Source organism: Meles meles, chromosome 3 (assembly GCF_922984935.1).
Source record: "Meles meles chromosome 3, mMelMel3.1 paternal haplotype, whole genome shotgun sequence".
Lineage (NCBI taxonomy): Eukaryota > Metazoa > Chordata > Mammalia > Carnivora > Mustelidae > Meles > Meles meles.
In genome coordinates this window covers 184,211,871-184,232,906 of record NC_060068.1, presented here as the reverse complement: position 1 = coordinate 184,232,906, position 21,036 = coordinate 184,211,871, and the positions used below count along the sequence as shown (strand labels likewise).

The following is a 21,036-nucleotide window of genomic DNA, read 5'->3' as shown; positions in this document are numbered from 1 at the left end:
GGAGCCTCAGTCAGTCACGGTAGGAATCGGAGGGCAGAGAAGGGGCCAGGGAAGACCCCCGTGACCTCACCGGGCAGTTTTCAGAAGACGAACGGGTGAGGTGGAGGCCAGGAGACCTGCTGGGAGGCCGCTGGCCAGGCTGGACGTGAGAATCAGGGCCCTCGGTGGGTCCGGAGGAGGGGTCCGTCCGGACTGGGGCTCTGCGCAGCAGGAGGGCGTCTCTCCCCGGGGGATCCGCAGTTTGCCCTTCGCTTCCTCTGAAGACAGGCCCTTTCAGGTCTGCGGCCCCCTGTGCCACAGCGAAGTGTTTGCTCCAGACCCTCCCCTGGCTCAAGACCACCGTTCTCCGGGCCGGAGGTTCACTGGTGGCTCGGGCGGCGTTTGGGTGTTTAGACGTCGGAGCACCGTGGCATGTTCCAGACGAAATCGGTGTTAGATCGTTCCTGATGAGGGAGCGGCTCTGTCTGCTGGGGAGGCCCAGCGTGCGGAGGGAGCAGACAGACGTGCGGAAGCCCTCGTGGGCGCGGGCGCTCCAGAGCGGGGTCTGACCAATGCCTCACCACACCGACAGCGGCGGGAGCGCCCGGGGAGGCTCACCGCAGCCCCCCCCCCCCCCCCCCCCCCCGCCCCAGGGGATCCGCTGTCCTAGTTTCAGTCTCTTTAGAAAATTTTCTGTACCCTGAGCTGTTCAGGAGTCTCGGATGTAACCGTTGTCCCTTTAAAAATCGATTTCACAATTTTAACCTCTTTGACTTTTAACTGTTACTGTAGCCTTGTGTTTTTTTGGTTTTTTTCCCGTAAACAAGTGAAGCCTGTGGTATTTCCTCAGGAAATGTTACATCTATCCATAGCATTAAACATCTTTTATACTAAAAGCATATTCTGTCTTTACATAAAACCTTGTTACATCAAAACATGAAGAGCAAATCAGGCACCAAGGATACTGTTTTCAGGGCACCTGGGTGGCTCAGTGGGTTAAGCCGCTGCCTTCGGCTCGGGTCATGATCTCGGGGTCCTGGGATCGAGTCCCGCATCGGGCTCTCTGCTCCGCGGCGAGCCTGCTTCCCTCTCTCTCTCTCTCTGCCTGCCTCTCTGTCTGCTTGTGATCTCGCTGTCAAATAAATAAATAAATAAATCTTTAAAAAAAAAAAAAAAAAAGGATACTGTTTTCAGAATGACCAAATGGGTACAATTGTGGTTTTGATAAAGGCTGCCCTAATGGCTTTTGTTTAAATTTTTAAAAACTTATCAATACAGTCAAAGTGTCTTTGCTGTGGATGAAGTTTTCTTATTGAGTTACATGTGGACCAGCTCTGTCCTTGACATGACGGCCTCCCCCATTCCCTGCAGACCCAGGAGTGCCCCTGAGAAATGCCACATGCTCACAGATAACCCTAAAACATAGCATTTCAGGTGCACGTTTCAGAACTTGATGGGGTGGAACTCGATTGTGCCTCCCGTGACGGCAGCAGCCCCGCCGACACAGTGTGGTTTCGGTCCCCTCCCGGGCCTGGGGGCGGTGCGGGAAGGACCAGGAGCTTGCTCCAGGAGGAACCCCCACTATGCTGTGGGTTTGCTGGTACCTTCCTGTCCCACAAAGGCTGCTCAAGTATCCAGACAGAAGACAGAGCCCGGAAAGTGGAGGCGTCCATTGGCAGCCTGGGGGAAGCGTCCTCTGCAACCCGTCTGAATCAATGTCTTAAAGTACCTGATCCTCTCTTGCATTTCAGGATCTGGAATCCCTTGACACGTACATCCAGAACACACTGTCTGCCCTCTACCCACCATTTGAGGCCACGGCAGCCACGGTTCTCTGGCAGCTGTTCAGCGTGGCGGAGAGACTCCACGGTGGGGATGGGCTGCGCTGCCTCACTGACTTCCTCATCCCCGCCAAGAGGGCCCTACAGCACCTGCAGCAGGAAGCCTGTGTGAGTACAGCCCTGCAGGGGCCGGAACCTGCGTGGGACCTTCCTTTCAGGGGACAGAGTCTGTGTGATGGTTTTCCCTACAGAAGGAGACCTGTGAGACCGTCCCCCGCAGGTGACACCTTCCTGCCCTTAACTGTAGGGAAGAGACAGGCAACCTGTTGCTTGGTACCCGGAAAACGCTGAAGCTGAGCACAGGGAAGGACATCAGTGATGGAGGCAGATGAGAACAGGAAATTAAACCGGTAATCAAAGCAGAAATAATTCAAGTGAGGATACGTTGTTTTCTTTCTGAAGAAAGTTGTGAAGTTAACCTCAGCTACTTTTCTTAGAGTTTAATTCCATAAATGGAGAGCTCTTCCCAGTCCACTCCAGTTTTGAGGTCCGTAAGGGTACTGGCTCAACTCTTTTCCTCTGGCGTCTGGCTCCTTTTTTCTTAGTCCCAAATGATGAGTGAAGTAAGGCTCTGTGTTCCTCAAACAGGACTTCGGGCCCCCCGGCAGTACAGCCCACTCTGTCCGCAAGTGTCCGTTCTGGTTCCTCCGGTGACCTGTCTCCGGAGTCCTTACCCCAGCCTAACACATTTCTTAGGTGCTTCGTTTGTTTCTGGGTTTTGTTCTCCTGAATGGTATCCCATTGTACAGACTGTACCAGAATTTGTTCACTCATTCATGGATAGACATTTAGGTGGCTTTTAGTTTTAGAATATTATGTATAAAATTGCCATAAGCCTTTGCGCACAGGAATCTGTGTGAGCTTGTCTTCCGGGGAAAATAGCGAAAAGTGTGATTGCTGGGCCACTTCGAAACTCTTTTTTCCACGTGGCCGCACCATCGTGCACTCCCATCAGGGGCTGTGCAGAGCTTCGGGTGTGTGGTACCTTCACCCCAACCTGCTATTGTCAGCCTCTTCACTTCTGTCCGCCCTGTCACATGGGCAGCAGTGTCCCATGTGACGTCGTGGTACGGTTTGCAACTCTGTCATAGCTGCAGATGTGACGTATCTTTTCCTGGACTTCTTCGCCTTTCCCACACCCTCCTTGTGACACGTCAGTTGTGATCTTTCATCCATCTTAAACACTGGATTGTCATTTTATTTTTTTTCTTCATTAAAATAACTTGATTTATTTTTTTTTTAATATCCAATCAGATAATTCCAAATATATAAGGTTACAAAAGGAGATTTTTGTCTGTGAGGGCCAGGACTGGGGTAAGGTAAGGCAAGTAAGGTACATGGCATGAAATTTGAGGAGGGTCCTCACTGACAGATTTCTGCAATGTCTTCTCATTGAGTTCTCAGAGTTCTCTACATATTTTGGATACAAGTTCTTTATCGTATATTATAGTTTGCCAATATTTTCTCCCAATCTGTGGCTTACATTTTAATTTCCTTAGTATTGTTTTAGGAAGAGTCAAAGTGTTTAATTTTGATGAAGTTCTCTGTTTTTTTATTTTGTTTTCTGTGTCCTGTCTAAGGACCATACTTTTAGGCCTAAAATCCATTTAGAGTTACTTTTTGTATATGGTGTGAGGAAAGCATCAAATTTGTTTTTGCCTATGTCTGTCCGCCTGCTTCAACGCCATTTGGTGAAAGAGCCATCTTTTCTCCACTGACACGCAGACAACTTTGTTGAACATGAACTGTCAATACAAATGTGAATCTGTTCTAGACTCTGTTCTGTCCCACTGACCTTTCCTCTCTTTCCTCCAGTACCATGGTTTTGATTACTGAATCAGCCGCTGTAAGGCCTCCAAGGCCAAAAACTTTGTTCTTCCTTTTCAAAATTGTTTAGTTTTTCTAATTTCTTTGCATATCTATATAAAATTGAGAATCAGTTGCAAATCATCAGATGCAAGAATCATCAGATGAGAATCAGATGCAAAACATCTTGGGAGTTTTGACTAAGATTGCTTAAAGCCATAGATCCGTTTGGAGGAAAAACGTCTTGGGATATCTTTTTTGTTGGTTGTTTTCGAGGCAGTCTTAAAACTACTGCCAGCCGAGCGGTAGGTATAGTGCAGTGAGCTGCTGGGAAGCGGATCCTGAGCTGGGCGCTGGGGTGTGCAGGTCAGCGGCTGCCGCATCGCGCGGTGCTCCCCACACGAGCAGGGTCGGTACCCGCGGCCTGCAGACGAGCACTGCTTCGTGGCGCCCGTGAGACTTTCTGGTGTTGGAGTAAATGAACTGAGAAGATAATTCATGGAACTTAATCCTAACCATTTCCAAAGTCCTGCGCCACATACTACGTGTTCTAAAAAGAGTCATCAGGTGCAGCGGACATGAGGCTCACTGTGTGTCAAAGGAAGCACCGGAAGCGCTTGTGTCTGGTCACAGGATGCTCCCGTGTGGTGAGTACGGAGGCCACCCGTGGGTCAGCCGTGTGGGTGCTGCTCACACAGTCCTCCAGGAAGGAACGATCTGTGTCAGGGACTTAGAGCCGCAGGGTGTTCAGGTAACTCGAACCCACAAACTGAGCCCTGCGTCCTAGTGACAAAGCCGTCGGACATGAGTTGTAGGAAGCCATCTTGGGAAAAATGCCAAGATCATCGCAGGCGACTTCGTGGACCTGAAGTTTAAGGGTAAAGATCTACAAAATGTGGAGGATTTAGCTCAACAAACGGAGACACAGTTTGGCTAGTGTTTTGATCATGTGATTGTGAATGACACTTGCAAGATGCCTGTGCCCAGCTGTCCACGGCTCAGAAGACCCAGGATTACTTTCAGTGGGTCCAGCAACGTGGGCTTCCTCCGATACCGAGTCCTCCGGAGGCCTCCTGCTTTGTGCCGCAGTTCTGACGATACTCACCAATCACAGAGCTCTGGAAAACAGCTGCAATCCGAAACAGCCCTGTGAGCCCCGTTGTAATACGGGCAACTTTAAAAGTAGCACAGCTCATTAATTATCTCATTTGAAATGTATACAGAGTCACCTCCTATGCTTTCAGGGAGGAAAGGATTCCTTTACCTCCTGTACCACAGTGGTAACGGTGCAGACGGTGTTAAGCCACCGAGTATGAGGACCTTCCATAGGGTTAGTAGGTCTTTGTACAGCTCAGATGAAAGAGCTTCCCTAAATTAAATAAGTAGTGTTTAATTTCAAAAATAGTGTAAGATCTTTATTTATCACTCCATTGATACTGAAGTAGGGCTTTGAAAAAAAACTATCACTGGGCTACTTTGATTTATTAAATTCTTTGGAATTTTTAAAAGGTTTTATTTATGTTATTTAACAGAGAGAGAGAGCGAGAGCATGCAAGCAGGGGGAGCCGCAGATGGAGAACAAGACTCCCCGCTGAGCAGGGAGCCTGATGTGGGACTCAATCCCAGGACCCTGAGATCATGACCTGACCTGGAGGCCGTTGCTTAACCCACTGAAACACCCAGGCGTCTTCTTAGAAAGTCTTTAAGCTAGAATGACCATGGTCAAGAAATGACCAAGGACGTCCTAGATTTGTTTCTTTGTATGAAGTAGTCTACACAGAGGATATTTTCCTTTGAGGTTATGTGCCTTTTGCATATTTAAAGGGTATTAATTGATAAGAAACAGAGATAACCCACAGTACAGGGAACAAAAATGCCTGTCCCCTTTCAAAGCTGTGTTTCGAAACCTATTTTGACCTAACATTTTGCCTTCTTTCTTCTGTTAAGTTTCTTTTTCCTTTCATTTTAATCATAAGTCATCCCCCTTCCCACTTACAAAATTGGTTATTTCTGAAAAACCCATATGAATAGTAGTACTATTTAATATCAGTGCGTACTTCCAAGTACAAATAGCACAAAATGAAACTTAGTGTTATCTTTACCGTTTGTACAGTTATATTGCTTTTTTCTCTTTAATAAAGAAATTAAAATTTGATCCTGTGTATGACATAGGAGAAAATGAACTTATCTCAACAACTATGAATGTAAACATATTTTAGTTAATATAAATCAAGGCAGTTTTTATCTATTTACCTGCTATCGTCAGAGTATGTGGCTTGGAGAGCATGACTAATCATATTAATTTTAAGATAAGTTGTCATGTTACCTAATATTCCAACAACTACCATTCTTCCTTCCCTTTATAGATATAGAGTCACTAGTTACTTTATCGTTACTATATAGTTACTTTATAGCTATAGAGTCACTTTAGAGTCACTCATTAGCTTATTTGAAATTTTTTTCATCAGTTTGGCTCAAAAAATGTCTGGGGAAGTTAAAAGTAGTCAGAAAGTTATAAAAATAGAATGTTTGCATGACGCAGGGAAGCAGGGGCAGGGGACCACAATAAGGAAAATAAAATTAAATCTTAGAATATACATCCTTCCAAGTACACATGGAATGGTTTCCAAAATTTGATAAAATTCCGGTCAAATTTTACAATTAGGGGATGTACATTTACTTCGAGAGTGTATAAAACTAGAGAATATTAGGGAACATGCATTTTTATTCAGTGTGCCTGTGCATTTACTGAAACTGACCAGAATCGACCATTAGTCTCAAGACGGCAATAAATCTAGAGGACGGCTATGTAAAGACCGGTGCGATAAAACTACAGATCAGTAATAACAACAACACCCTGACATTTGGAAAATTGTACGTGTACTCCTGAATAGAGGAAGGGTCAGAGGATAACAAAGGAAATTGGCTGATCAGCGGGTGAGTCCCATTTCTAGGTGTAGAAGTGTGTGAGAATTTTCCTCCTGCTAAAACCAACCAGAAAAATCCTACATAAAAGAAAAGTTATCCTTTCCTTTAAAGCCATCCGACAGCTGTTGATACACAAAGACCTAACTAAATCGTGGAGAGACAATGACTTCCTAAGCTCTGCACGAGAATGCTCAGGGCCAGTTACTGAGACCACAGGGAGAGCGAAGGAAGAGCAGCCCTAACGGGGAAGGACCATCAGTGCTCAGACAGGAAGAAATCGAATGTAAGAAATCTCAGGGCTAATCTCACATTTAGGTCCTCAGCCCATCTGGAGTTCATTTTCGTGTATGGTGAAAGGCAGTGGTCCATTTTCCGTTTTGTCCCATTGATCTATGTGTCTGTTTTGCGCCGGTACCACACTGTTTTGATGATGACAGCTTTGTAACAGAGCTCGAAGTCTGGACCTGTATTACCGGCTTTGTTTTTGTTTTTCAAGGTTGCTCTGGCTATTCGGGGTCCTTCGTGGTTCCACAGACTCTAGGACTGTTCCAGCCCCGTGAAAGATGCTGCTGGTGTTTTGGTAGGGCCGGCGTTGAATGTGTAGATCCCTTTGGGTACTGTGGACATTTTACAATACTTGTTCCTCCAAACCATGAGCATGGGATGTCTCCATTTCTTTGTGCCATCTTCCATTCCTCCCGTCAGTGTTCTCGCGGTACGGGTCTCCCACCTCTTCGGTTAAGTTCATCCCTAGATACTGGTTTTGGTGCAGTTGTCAATAGAATTGTTTTCTTGACTTTCTGCTGCTTCATCGTTAGTGCGCATAAATGCAACAGATTTCTGTACATGGGTTTCATAGCCCGCACCCTTACTGAATTGATTTACTGGTTCTAGTCATCTTTTGGTGGCGTCTTCCAGGTTTTCTATATATAGTGTCACAGCGTCTGCAGACAGTGGAAGTTTTACTTGTACCTCGTGGATTTGGATGTCGTTTATTACTGTCCGTTGTCTGGCTGCTGTGGCCTTCCAGTGCTGCGCTGAATTACAGTGGGGAGACTGGGTTCTCCCTGTCTTGTTGCGGACTTGAGGGGAAGTTCCCAATCCGTCACCAGTAACGTTAGCTGTGTTCCCTCTACACCTGCTCCGTGGAGGGTTTTGTCATGAGCGGATGTTGTACTTACTCCGATGCTTCCTCTGCGTCTACTAAAATGATCGTGGGGTCTTATCCTTCGTCTTACTGATGCAGCGTAGCATGTTGGTTGATTTGCAAATATTGACCCACCCTTGCAACCAGGAATAGATCCCCCTAGATCATGGTGAAAGATATTCAATGTATTGTTGGATTCAGTTTGCTAGTGTTTTCTTGAGGATTTTTACATCCAATATCCAAGATATTGGCCTGTAGCTCTCTTTCTGTTGTTGTGCCTTTATCTGGTTTGGGAATCAGGGTAATGCTGGACTCATAGAATGAATTTGGGGATTTTCCTTCCTCTTCTATACTTGGGACTAATTAGAGAACAATAGGTATTAACTCTTCTCTAAGTGTTTGGTAGAATTTGCCTGTGAAGCTCTCTGGCCCTAACCCTAAATGTGAGACCTGAAACCGTGAAAATCCTAGAAAAGGGCACAGGCAGTAATCTGTCTAACATAGGTTATAGCAACATTTTTCTAGGAATGTCTCCTAAGCCAAGGGAAATAAAAGCAAAAATAAACTATTGGGACTTCATCAAAACAAGAAGCTATCTGCATAGTGAAGCAAACAACCAACAAAATGAAAAGGGAACCTGCTGATGGGAGAGGGTGTTTAGGAATTACATCCGTTAGGAGCTTTATAGCCAAAATATCACTATATACAGAAGTTATACAATGCTGCACCCCAAAAACACAAATAATCTGATTAAAATAGGCAGAATTCATAAACAGACATTTCTCCAAAGACATACAGACAGACAACAGACACATGAAAAGATATTCAGCGTCACTCGGCATCAGAGAAATACAAATCAAAACCACAGTGAGACACCGCCTCACACCAGTCAGAACGGCTAAAATCAGCAACACAAGAACACGTGTTGGTGAGGATGCGGAGAAAGGGGAACCTCTTGCACTGTTGATGGGAACGCAAGCTGGTGCAGCCACTCTGGAAAACAGCGTGGAAGTTCCTCAGAAAGCTGAAAATAGAGTTACCCTAAGACCCAGTAATCGCATGACTCAGTATTTATCCAAAGAACATGAAAGCATTAATTCAGAGACACACAGGCAGCCCTATGTTTATCACATTGTTTGTAATAGCCAAACTATGGGAGCAGCCCAAGGGTCCACTGAGAAAAGAATGGATAAAGAAGATGTAGAGTACACACGCACGCACGCACACACACGCGCCCACGCTGGAATATCACTCAGCCATAAAACAATGAAATCTTGCCATCTCCAACAGCATCAGTGGAGCTAGACAGTATCACGCTGAGCAAAATCAGTCCAAGAAAGACAAATACCGTATGATCTCACTCACGTGTGGAAGTTAAGAAAAAAAACAAATGAGCAAAGAAGGAAAAAAGACCAACTAAGAAACAGATTCCTAACTATAGAGAATACGCTGACGGCTTCCAGAAAGGAGATGGTGGGAGCGTGAGTGAGGCAGGCGATGGGATCAAGGATGAGCGCTTGTGACGAGCGCCGGCGCTGTAGGTACTAAACCGCAACCCTGAAGCTAGTATTACGCTGTATGTTAACCAACTGGAATGAAAATAAAATTTTTTAAAATATGACAACAGAAACACAAAATACGGAAGGAAGTAAATTGAACTATACTACTATAGGTTCTTACATTGTTTTTAAGTAACAAAGTGTAACTTGAATAGTATCGTGATGAGTTAGAGACGCATGCGGTAATCTTGACAGAGACTACTGAAAACAATAAAAAGTCAGCAGAGGAGAGAAACAGATCCGAAACATAGAAGAGAGAATGAAAGGAGAACGAAGGAACAGACAGGCAAATAGAGATTACATGCAAAGGTGACAGGCTTAATCCAACCATATTTGTAATTATAGTAAATGTGGTTCAATGAACTAAAATTCCACCTAAAAGGCCGATATTGTCAGACTCAAAGAAAAAGGCAAGACCACCTAGATGCTGGTTTTAAGGGATGCCCTTTAATATAAAGACATGCGAAGGGTGCAGGAGAAGAGGCTGCGTTACGCATGGGAAAGCGACAGTCGGCCAGGAGTCTGCTGGAGACTCTCTCTCCCGCTCCCTCTGCCCCTCATGCACATGTGATCTCTAAACCAATCAATCAATCAATCAATAACATCTTTCTTTAAAAAAAAGTAGGATGCCTGGTCATTTAAGGCTCTGGTTCTTCATTTCACCTCAAGTCATGATCTCAAGGTTGTGAGGTCAGGCACCCCCCTTAGCACAGGCTGCTTGTCCCCTTTACCTCCCTGTGCTCATGCACGCATGCTCTCTCTCTCATAAATACATAAACTCTTTCAAAAATAAACTAAAAATAATTTATTGTAGCTTCCAAAGGAGTAAGATATCTAGGAATAAATTTAAACAAAGACGTGAAAGACTTGCATCCAGACAACTGCAGAATGTTGCTGCAGGAAAATAAAGGAAGGGCTGAGACGTGGAAAGACACTGCGCTCATGGGCTGGAGGCTTCAGCACTGTTAGGGTAACAGTGGCTCCCAAAGTGATCTGCAGATTCAACGCCGTCTCTCTCAAAGTCACAGCAATGTCTTTTGCAGAAATAGAAAACTCTACCCTAAAATTCCTGCGGAATCTCAAGAGAGTCCAGGAGCCAGTGGGACAGAGTAGGGAGCCCAGAAATAAACCGTTACGTTTAGGGTCACATGATGTCTGTGTGGACGCGTGATCTACTTGCTACAGACTGAATGTTTGGGTCCCCCACGAAACGTGTCTGGTGAAACTTCACTTCCACTGCGATGGCGTTACCAACTGGGACCTTTGGGAAGCGACTCAGTCAACCCCATTCATGCCTTGTCCAAAGAGCACCCTTGCTCCTTCTGCCACGTGTGAGGACACGGCAAAATCTGGTCATCTTTGAACCAGGAAGCTGGCCCTGACCAGACAATACACCTGCCAACACCTTGGTCCTGGACTCCCAGGCTCCAGAAGAGTGAGAAAGAAATTTCTGTGTTTTTAAAGTTACCCCATCTATGGTATTTTTGTTACAGCAGCTTGAACGGCCTGAGATATCCAGTTAGTGTTCCCAGGCTCACATCAAGATGCCGAGAACAAGAAACCCTCTTTCTACTCGCTTCCTGTGTCTGGAGGATTTGCACCCGGACCCGGCCTGTCTGCACTGGAAAGCCAAGTGGGACAAGGGAGAGAAACGGAGCGCCGGTGACAGCTTTGAGGCCCCTACTTGGTCCAGGTCTGAAGCTTCTCTCCTCCAGGCTTCCCAGCAGCCGGAGACAAATTCATCTTACAACCCAGAGAGCCACGATCCATCCACGTACTGTCCCATTCTCCACATTCACGCATCCCGGGGCCGGCCCGCCCCGTTCCGGTTCCCTTGCACCTGGCTGAAGGCCTACTACCTCTCACAGGCCAGGCTAGCCACCGCTCTGCTCTCCAGCTCACGCCCCTGATCGAGCCTGCGCACAATCTCTGTCCTCTGCGACCCCGCAGTAGTCGGCGCTCACCACTCATCAGCCTGCACTAGGACTGCCGGGGGGTCCGTGCTCAGCAGTCCTGGGCAGGGTGAAGACCACAGGCTCTGGGGGAGGAACGATGCGGGGTCTCAAGCTCTATGAGACCCAGACCAGCCATCGCTCCGACTTGATTTTGTTCGTCTGTGGAGGAGGGTAGTAACGGTACCCACTGTGCCAGATGCTTATCGGCAGGCAGCTTGTGGTCACTCCCGACCCGCGTCTCTTGCTGCCTCCCACGGCGGAGACATCCACCTCCCCCGCATGCCTTGTAACCGGGGGCGGTCCCTGGCTCCCTTATTGCCAGTGACAGATAAAGAGACGTCTGCTGGGGGTGAAATGCTTATGAAAACATGTTCCCCTCGAAAGGAAGCACACGTGAAGCCACTTTTCCCTGCTTGGGGACGGAAATGTGCTCGTGAGGCTGAGGCAGCCACCCCTGTGCCATGACCCTGTGCAATGACCAGCACCAGGATGAAACACGGGTGCAAAGTGACTCTGAAACGAGAGCACCTGGTTCTTGAAGGGGTCTCTGAGCCTCTGCTCCGGCCACGGGTTGGGTCTCCTTCCCGTTTTGCTGGGGGAGAGTTCATCCTCTCCATCGCTTAGCCGAGAGTCACCAGGCATCTTGCGACCTGAGGCCCAGAGGATCTCATGGGTCAGGGTTCGATGCCGTGCTGCGTGCAGAGTGCTGGTTGAAGACGGTCACGTTGTCCCCTTCAGCTGCTCAAAGCCATTGCACGGAATCTGCATCCCACGGTGGGGCCTGACGGTGCCAGCAGCAGACTCCGGGCACCCTGCCGCCTGATGGAATGGCTGCTGCGGGGCTGCGGCTCCACTCCAAAGCGACAGCAGCCGGCCTGCAGGTGAGAAAGAGCAGAGCCGAGCGGCCCCACCCCGGCCTCCAGGCTTCTCCCAGCCATGCCCTGTGGGATCTGGACGGAAGAGAGGCCGGGATGGGGGGTGCCAGAGCTACACAGCCCTCCCACACTCTCCACGCTGAGTCCACGCAGAACCTCCAGGAAGGGGACCCCTGCCAGTGACCGCTGGCCTTGTACCCTCTGCTTCCAGAACTTTCTGTCATGAAGCTTCCCGGGCCCCTGCATAGACCACAGCTCACGTTGAACTTCTCTCCACGGTGGCCCTTGGGACTCTCGCCGCTGCTAGACCCAGGGAAGACGATTCAGGGACGACGATTCCGGGATCTTCGCCTCCAGGATGGGGCGGGCTCAGCTCACACAGCAAGGCCACTGGCCACACCTGTGTGCCCCAGGGGGCCTCCCAGTTGCCCCACGTGGCCGCACCCTTCAACTTCTGTGGCCTCAGATCCTGCAGAAGCATCTGACCCCCAGGTGGGGCTCCAGTCCCAACGATGGGCTTGGTATTTTAATTAGAGCAAAACTCGGGGAGGGCGGGGGGGGGGGGGCGTGTATATCTAACAACCGTCTGTGTGAAGAGTTTCTCCCAGCACAGGAAATGCCCTTACCATGCATTGTCGTACGTTTGTGATGGGCTTGCAGCCGTTGGAAGTACACCGGGAAAATAATGACACGAAACACACATAAATGTCAGCAACACTGACCTCTGGGGGTTGATGTTGGCATTGTTACTTTTTTTTCTGAACCCTCCAGGTTTTGCAATACACGGGTATTATTTTGCAGTTTGAAAATGAGAATTTTTAGTTAAGTGTGGCCTCAGGTGACCGGTAAGTACGAGCTGCATCCGTGCCAGACCCTGCCCCCGCCCCCGCCGTGGGCTCCCAGAAGACTGGACGGTGGCCCCTTCCTACAGCCCAGGGCGCGCGGGGCAGGAACTCTGCGTGGGGCAGGGCTCTTGGGGACATACAGTGTATTCATGGTACGGTTTCCAATTGCAGATGGATGAAAACACTGTTTTCTAGACCTCGACTCTGAGGCAAACTGATATAAAATAAATGCAAGAGGCAACCTTTGGTAAGATTTTAAACGCTAAAGTTGTAGGAAAGAAAAGATACCAAAGAATTCAAGAAATTCAACTGTATAAAACGTAAGCTTCTACAGAAAGGGAAGGAACATGACTACAAAATAAGTAAATGCATAACACAAGCGAACTTCTGCTAACGGTGAGGACAAGAAATTATTGTTTTGTTCGATTTTTTTAAAAACCTCACAAGACGGAGAAGGCAAAAACAAGGCCACGGTCCATAAAAGGAACAAAAATACATACAGAAGCTTTACGGAAAAGAAACATATCAAAATGCAAATTAAAACAACAGCGTCCACAGTCTATATACTAATTTAGAATGAGACTCCTCGGTGGAAAGCCGCAAGCCAAGGAGCCCTGGTGACGCCGTCACATTGACTCGTTGTTGCCGGCCGCGGGTCTTTGGGTGGCAGAGTGGTCATACTGCCGAGAAGCAGGAGAGACGTTAGTGATCTTTTATCCTCAACCCTAATCCCCAAAATGTTTCCTAAAACAATACTTTAAAGGAAAAAGAAATAGTCTCAGGGAAACATTGCCTGCATTTACTGTTTGGGGTAGAAGGAGCTAGAAGCACGGTAGATCCCCAACCACAGAGGACAGGCAAACCCCAGCAGGACCGTGGCGCTGAGGGCGGGTTGCGGGGCCATGAGTGCGTCGTTACCGCGGGTTAGAGGAGTGTGTCGTGCACACACAGGGAAAGGGAAGCCACAGAGCTGGAGATGGATCAGAACGAAGCTCCTTTTTTTCCTCTCCTCCATGATGATGATAATGTTTGTGCAACAAGAGCTGGAGTAGGGAGAAGCAAGGTGCGTGGTGATCGAGTTGGTGTAGGAGAAGGCGGTCTCAGGTTGGGACCGGCAGGTGGGCTTCCGACACGTCAGGGGTCCCACGCCTCGTTCGTTCCCCAGACTGCGGGACATTCTCACGCCCCTGTCAGGCGCTGCCTGTAGCCTTAGTCCTGCAGCCTGAACCTTTTCCACAGCAGGTTCTTTCCAAAGATGCGCTTCCCGGCTGCCCCACACAATCCACAGCCGAGCTGCAAAGTTCCTGGGCCCCGTCGCACCAGGTGAAGGACCCCATCGCATTGGGCGGGAGCCTATAGCCAATATCGTTGGTGTCCACACGGGTCCCCCCATCCTCTCGTGATGCCCCCCAACCCTGCGATTCCAGAAGTAGCCCTCCTCCTGGGGGCCTGCCTGCGGGTGCCTGGGAAAGCCAGAAGGGCTGTGGAGCTTAGATTGAGGCTGCTGTGGACAGAGTGCACGGCCCAGTCCCTCCCCCGGGTGGGGACAGCTCCCAGGAGAGACCCTCACCAGAGCCCCCAGCTGCCTGTGCTGGGACCGCCTGCACGGCTCCCCCCACGGCTTTCTCCTGTCCCGCAGCCCACGTCCCCCCAGCCTCCCCCAGGGAGCTCCCACAGAGCTCTGACCTCCTTCCCTCTCTCGTCCCAGGCCAGGTACGCAGGCCTCATCTTCAGGCACGAGGGCTGGCCGCTGTGCATCCGTGAGAAGGTGGTGGTGCAGCTCGCGTCCCTCCGCGGAGTCAGGCTCAGGCCTGGGGACTTCTACCTGCAGGTCACATCAGGGCGGAAGCGATCAGCCAGACTGGTTTTAAAATGCCTCTCCCAGCTGGGACGGGGCTCAGAGGAAGTCACCGTCCCGGAGGCCATGTACGGCTGCGTCTTCACGGGAGAGTTCCTGGAGTGGCTGAACGGGGAGCGGACCAGTGTCCCCTTACAAAACTGCTTGCTGACCTCAGGCTCCGCCGTCTTCCGCACCCCGTGGAGCAGTGTGACAGACCCCGTCTTTGTACCTACGTTCAGAACCGTCCTGCCGCACTGCAGCTGTCCCGGGCCTGAGTGGTCACCCCCCCGAAGCGCCCCCACGGCTCTGGCCCCGGCGTCAGCGGTGGCCAACACCCGTCCCCGGGAGGCCACCCCTTCCAGGAGCACCGCAGCCCTGCCCCGCTGCCAAAGGCATCCTGGCAGTGACCAGCCCAGCCTCCAACCTTCCCCAGGAAGAGCTGGGTGGGAAGGCCCTCGGAGCCCGTCGGGGAGCTCCAACGGAGGCCTTGTAGGGGTTGGGCCCTCAGAGCTGGGCCCACGGGAAGGACCAAGCGGGAGCCTGGATGCCACAGACAAAAGGGACAGCCCCCAGGCCCTCACTGTCTGTGAGGACGTGGGCAGCCCAAGCTCCAGAAGGCAGTTGCCCAGGGACCCAGCCAGCATGGAGAGCAGACGTTGGTTCAGGACGTCCTACATGGAGGCGCTGCGGAACCCCATGCCCCTGGGCTCCAGTTCTGAAGAGTCCCTTGGAGACGAGGCCTGCAGCTCCCAGGCCATGGGGGCCAGGACAGCAGCCAGCCCAGCCCCAAAGGAAACGCTCAGCCCCTGGGGAGACTCCACGGGGATCCCAAGTCGGGAAAAAGGTCCAGGAGCCACACGGAGCACCCTTCCCAGGAGGTCTCGGTCCTGGGACAGGTCCCTCGGGAGCCAGCGAGGCAACACCCGGCGGGCCTCCCACCACTCAGTCGGCAGCAGGCTGGGAGGTCTCTCAGGAGGACAAGGTGAGGGGACCAGAAGCGCACGCTCCAGCTGCTCACCCCGCACCGGGGCCCAGAGTCCAGGTAATGTCCAGCCCCCGGGCCCTTCCCACTCCTCCCCACCCCTGCCCTCGCACCCCTCCCCCACTGTGTCCCCTCCTGCCTTCTTCCTTGCCACACCGTACCTCTCCTCCGGTCACTCGACCCGGGAGAAGCCTGTGTCCCCACATCGACTGTTGGGAAGGGCGTTCGCACGTGCTCTGTGTCTGTAGCTGCCACAGCAAGTACCACAGACATCTTTCCCGTTGGCTCTGGGGCCAGCAGTGTGAAAGCAAGGCCCTGGCAGGGCTGTTCTCCCTTCAGAGGCTCTAAGGAAGGGCCCTTCCAGCCACAGGGGCTCCCCCGACCCAAACGCCTTGGGCCCATTTCTCTGTCCATCGAGGCGTCCCCTCCTTTCTCTCACGAGGACACCCAGCTTTGGATTCGGCGTCCGCCGTCCACTTCATCATACACACCTGCAAAGACCCTTTTCCAAGTAAGGTGATGCTCACAGGTTCTGGGCAGACCTGGCCTTTTGGGGTCACCGCTCCCCTGCCACGTTGCGTGGCCGCTCCTTCTCTCCAGGTACGTTGGATGCTCGTGGTCACCAACACCAGCTCCCAGTTGCACAGACCCCGGCAGCCCGCACAGCCTGCCGGACTGTCCCCTTCCTGCTGGAGGTGTCTCCCGCGCCACTCTGGAGGGAGAACACAGTTGTTTCCAGAAGTGTGGCAGGGCATTGAGAATGGAAAGGGAAGAATGACCACATATTTCCTAGGTCAGGTATTTCCCATTTTTGACCACAGGAATGTTCTGTGAAGAACGAAAGCAGGGACTTCGGAGGCGGTGAAGAACAGGCCTCAGAGGGTGGGTGAGCCTTGCCCCCGGCATGGGGGGGAGGTGGGCGACATCCAGCCTGCCCGCCCAGGCCAGCGGGACACTCGCTCACAGCCCTGCATGGGCCTGCTGCTCCCATGAGGGTGCCCGCCCCCGCCTGAAATCCTGATGGGATCCGTGTGGTGTAGAGCACACAGAAACTTCCCACAGAAAGTTCTGTGGTGAAGCTGTTGGCTCGGGGCTAGCACCTTCGAAGAACCTCACCCCCTGCAGTTGAAGTCAAAGCGATGACTCCCTGAACATTGTTCCAAGGCCGAAGCTTCCCTGTTTGTATCGGGGAGAAAACGCCAGATGACACAGGGAAAACTCACGTCTGCTGCTCGTGCCAGCGAGGAGACAACCTGTGTCTTCACCATGAGCCTCACTCGGAAACGGAGTCGAGTACGAGTCTCTGTAGGGAGAAGTGCCGCCGTGCGGTCACTGTCCATGGACATGCAGGCTCCGTGTCCCCAGACAGGGCGGCTGCACGGGACGCGCGGTCGGACAGCGCCCAGGGACCTGGCGTCAGGAGGCGGTGGATTTCTCTCGTACAAACCGGTGCCACCGTGGGGGAGCCAGGTTTGGCCTGCTGGCTCCCTGTGCGTCACGGGGCGCCCCTGCAGGTTCCAGTCTTGTCGTCCGAGACGTGGCATTCTCAAGTAGTCATTTCTCTGGGGGCCTGATGGGCTGTGCCTCAGCTCCAGACGCTGTGCATGAGTGAGCCCTGAGGGCTGGCAGGAGCGAAGTCTCGTCTCCCTCCCCCGGCGTGGGGAGTTCCCCTCCTGGGAGCTTCCTTCTTTCCCCACCGGCCGCCCCTGTGGATTTCCCGGAGCCATGGAAGAAGGCAGATCCTGTGGATAAGAGGACAGTGCTTCCACCCCTGAGAAGCTGGGCGGCAGCCCCAGGGCCTGGGCAGACTGGTCACCTGGTGGGTAGCCAGCGGCTTGTGGATGCAGACCTTCCCCTCCATCCTTGCTGCCCGGACACACACTTGTCCCTGGAGTGCAGTCTGTGGCATGGCCCTAGAACTCCTGTCTTCGTCAACTTAGGAAAATGCCGGAGCTGGAGCATCCTGCCGAAGCCACGGCTGAGCAAGCAACTATTAGTACCCTCACTCTTCCACAGCACAAATGTTGTTTCTCCATTCCTGCTGCTGCTGTTCCGTCTGGTTCTCCTCTGTTCCAGCTGCCCCTGTTCCGTCTGGTTCTCCTCTGTTCCTGCTGCTGCTCCTGTTCCGTCTGGTTCTCCTCTGTTCCTGCTGCTGCCCCTGTTCCGTCTGGTTCTCCTCTGTTCCTACTGCTGCCCCTGTTCCGTCTGGTTCTCCTCTGTTCCTGCTGCTGCCCCTGTTCCGTCTGGTTCTCCTCTGTTCCTGCTGCTGCTCCTGTTCCGTCTGGTTCTCCTCTGTTCCTGCTGCTGCTCCTGTTCCGTCTGGTTCTCCTCTGTTCCAGCTGCTGCTCCCGTCTGGTTCTCCTCTGTTCCTGCTGCTGCTCCTGTTCCGTCTGGTTCTCCTCTCTTCCAGATGCTGCTTCTGTCCGTCTGGTTCTCCTCTGTTCCTGCTGCTGCTCCTGTTCCATCTGGTTCTCCTCTGTTCCAGCTGCTGCTCCCGTCTGGTTCTCCTCTGTTCCTGCTGCTGCTCCTGTTCCGTCTGGTTCTCCTCTCTTCCAGATGCTGCTTCTGTCCGTCTGGTTCTCCTCTGTTCCTGCTACTGCTGTTCCGTCTGTTTCTCCTCTGTTCCTGCTGCTGCTCCTGTTCCATCTGGTTCTCCTCTGTTCCAGCTGCTGCTCCTGTTCCATCTGGTTCTCCTCTGTTCCTGCTGCTGCCCCTGTTCCGTCTGGTTCTCCTCTGTTCCTGCTGCTGCCCCTGTTCCGTCTGGTTCTCCTCTGTTCCTGCTGCTGCCCCTGTTCCGTCTGGTTCTCCTCTGTTCCTGCTGCTGCTCCTGTTCCGTCTGGTTCTCCTCTGTTCCTGCTGCTGCTGCTGTTCCGTCTGGTTCTCCTCTGTTCCTGCTGCTGCTCCTGTTCCGTCTGGTTCTCCTCTGTTCCAGCTGCTGCTCCTGTTCCGTCTGGTTCTCCTCTGTTCCTGCTGCTGCCCCTGTTCTGTCTGGTTCTCCTCTGTTCCTGCTACTGCTCCTGTTCCGTCTGGTTCTCCTCTGTTCCTGCTGCTGCTCCTGTTCCGTCTGGTTCTCCTCTGTTCCTGCTGCTGCTGTTCCGTCTGGTTCTCCTCTGTTCCTGCTGCTGCCCCTGTTCCATCTGGTTCTCCTCTGTTCCTGCTGCTGCTGTTCCGTCTGGTTCTCCTCTGTTCCTGCTGCTGCCCCTGTTCCGTCTGGTTCTCCTCTGTTCCTGCTGCTGCTGTTCCGTTTTGTTCTCCTCTGTTCCAGCTGCTGTTCCCCTGTTCCAGATGCTTCTTTGCTGGTCCAAAGCGCTTCCCTCTATTCCAATTTGCTCCAGCTTCTAAGGCTTTGTTTTGTCTCTTCTTTGACATAAAATCAATGTAATTTCAAAACACTAAATGTGGCATTTCAGTTTCTTTCAAGAATATCATATTCATTCATTCAGTGGCGACGGAACAGCTATTTCTCGAGGAGCCACAGGAAGGCACTGCTGTTCTTCCCAGCCACGTTAATGCTGTCGCCCTAGGGACCTCAGAGCTCTCCTGGCACTGTCCCAGGGTCTGCCAGCTGGATTCAGGAAGAGCCACAGGAATCACCTCCCCAGCTAGGAAGCCGTCTAGTAAGAAAAGTCCACATGAATGTCTTGTTTGCTCCCCCATCCATGTGAGGAAGCTTGAGGTCGGTGCAGAATTAAAACTGTAGAACACTTGGACACCCCAAAATTTTACCAGTGGTGCTGATGTATTCTAGGAACTACGTGAACATACATGAAAATATTCATTCTCAAGGATACTGTGTGGCATAACCAATCAGCTGGTGAAGGGACCGACAAAATGTGGTCCCCCACACAGTGGGGTGAGACCCATGAAAGGAAGGACACTCACCCTGGAGACATCAAGGGTGAACCTCAAAGGCAGTTGTGCTGAGAGAAAGAAATCAGACACGAGAGACCCCCATACTGTCTGCTTCCGTTTGTATGAATGGTCCAGGACAGAAAGCACAGGTGGTCGCCAGGGGTGGGCGGGGCCTTCTGGATGGATAGAAATGTTCTAAAACTGACCTGCGGTAATAGTTGCACCACTTGGTAAAGATGCTAAAATCCTCTTAATTATATACTTGAAATGAGTGAGTTTAATTATATGTAAAATATGTGTAATAAAGTTGTTTTGCTTTATTTTTTAAATTATTTTTTGGGGGCACCTGGGTGGCTCAGTTGGTTAAGCAACTGCCTTTGGCTCAGGTCATAATCCTGGAGTGCTGGGATCAAGTCCCACATTGGGCTCCCTGCTCATCGGGGCGTCTGCTTCTCCCTCTGAGCTCTCTAGTCTCATGCTCTCTCTCACTCTCATTCTCTCTCTCTCAAATAAACAAATAAAATATTTTTAAAAATCATTTTTTTTAAAGCAGACTCCACGCTGAGTGTGGAGCCCAAAGTGGGACTTGAACACATGACCCTGAGATCAAGACCTGAGTTGAGATCAAGAGTCAGATTCTTAACTGACTGAGCCACCCAGACACCCCAAAGTTGATTTTAGATTAGATATATAGCTATAGATAGATTATATCTGTATACAGAATGCTGCGGGATTTTCTGGCTTTTCCAGCTAGAATGAGAAAGCTCTTAACAGAGTTGAAAGACCCTAGGACTATAAGTTCGGGAGGAGGCTGAGGGACAGGAAAGCAGAGCCGGATGGGTTCAGGGTACCCACAGGGTCTTCGGTGGCCGCCAGTTCTGGCCAAGACCATCTCTCCCCTCACTAGGGTGACACAGGCCCTGGGCGTCGCAAGGCTGGGCTTGAATCTGCTTGTTCTTTGTGCGGCTCATGCCCTGTGAGGTGCAGCGTAGAAGCACGGCTGAGGCGCAAGACCACAAGCCTGGGCGTCTGCTGTCTCCTCCAAGCTGGTGCACAAGCGTGAGCCCTCTCTGGGTGCTGCAGGAGATCCCGGTCCCCCCTCTCTGGGTGAGGGCAACACAACCCCAACTGCTGCCTGCCCTCAGGGTGGTCTCACCCCCTATGGATATATTTTGTGACACTCTTTGGGAAATCTGTGTGAAAAAATAAATTAGGATGACATTATTCAGTATAAAAATTTTCTCCCTGAAGTGTGTTTACGTAGCGAGCAGTCTTGGTGCCGCTGGAATGTTCCATTTTTATGTGTTCGTTCTTGCCTGACTGCTCAGGAATGCGCCTGTCCTACAGGTGCGACGGGTGTTTTCCACCAGAGACGGGACAAGTTCTCATGGGACCCAGTATTTTCACACACGATTTCCTCCTTGTGT

The 21,036-nt window shown here is 51.1% G+C and overlaps 1 protein-coding gene across 3 annotated transcripts in view; it reads left to right on the top strand.

The window, feature by feature from the left end:
* The window catches only part of PLEKHG4B (pleckstrin homology and RhoGEF domain containing G4B), a 79,721-nt gene that overhangs the window by 15,555 nt on the left and 43,130 nt on the right, over positions 1–21,036 (top strand). For 2 of the 3 annotated variants that reach the window (XM_046000703.1, XM_046000705.1), the window contains 3 exons: positions 1,731–1,928; positions 14,175–14,258; positions 14,644–15,817. In XM_046000703.1, the coding sequence (XP_045856659.1) occupies positions 1,731–1,928; positions 14,175–14,258; positions 14,644–15,817 (1,456 nt within the window). The remainder of the gene's footprint in view (positions 1–1,730; positions 1,929–14,174; positions 14,259–14,643; positions 15,818–21,036) is intronic. The other variant, XM_046000704.1, reaches the window with a different exon arrangement.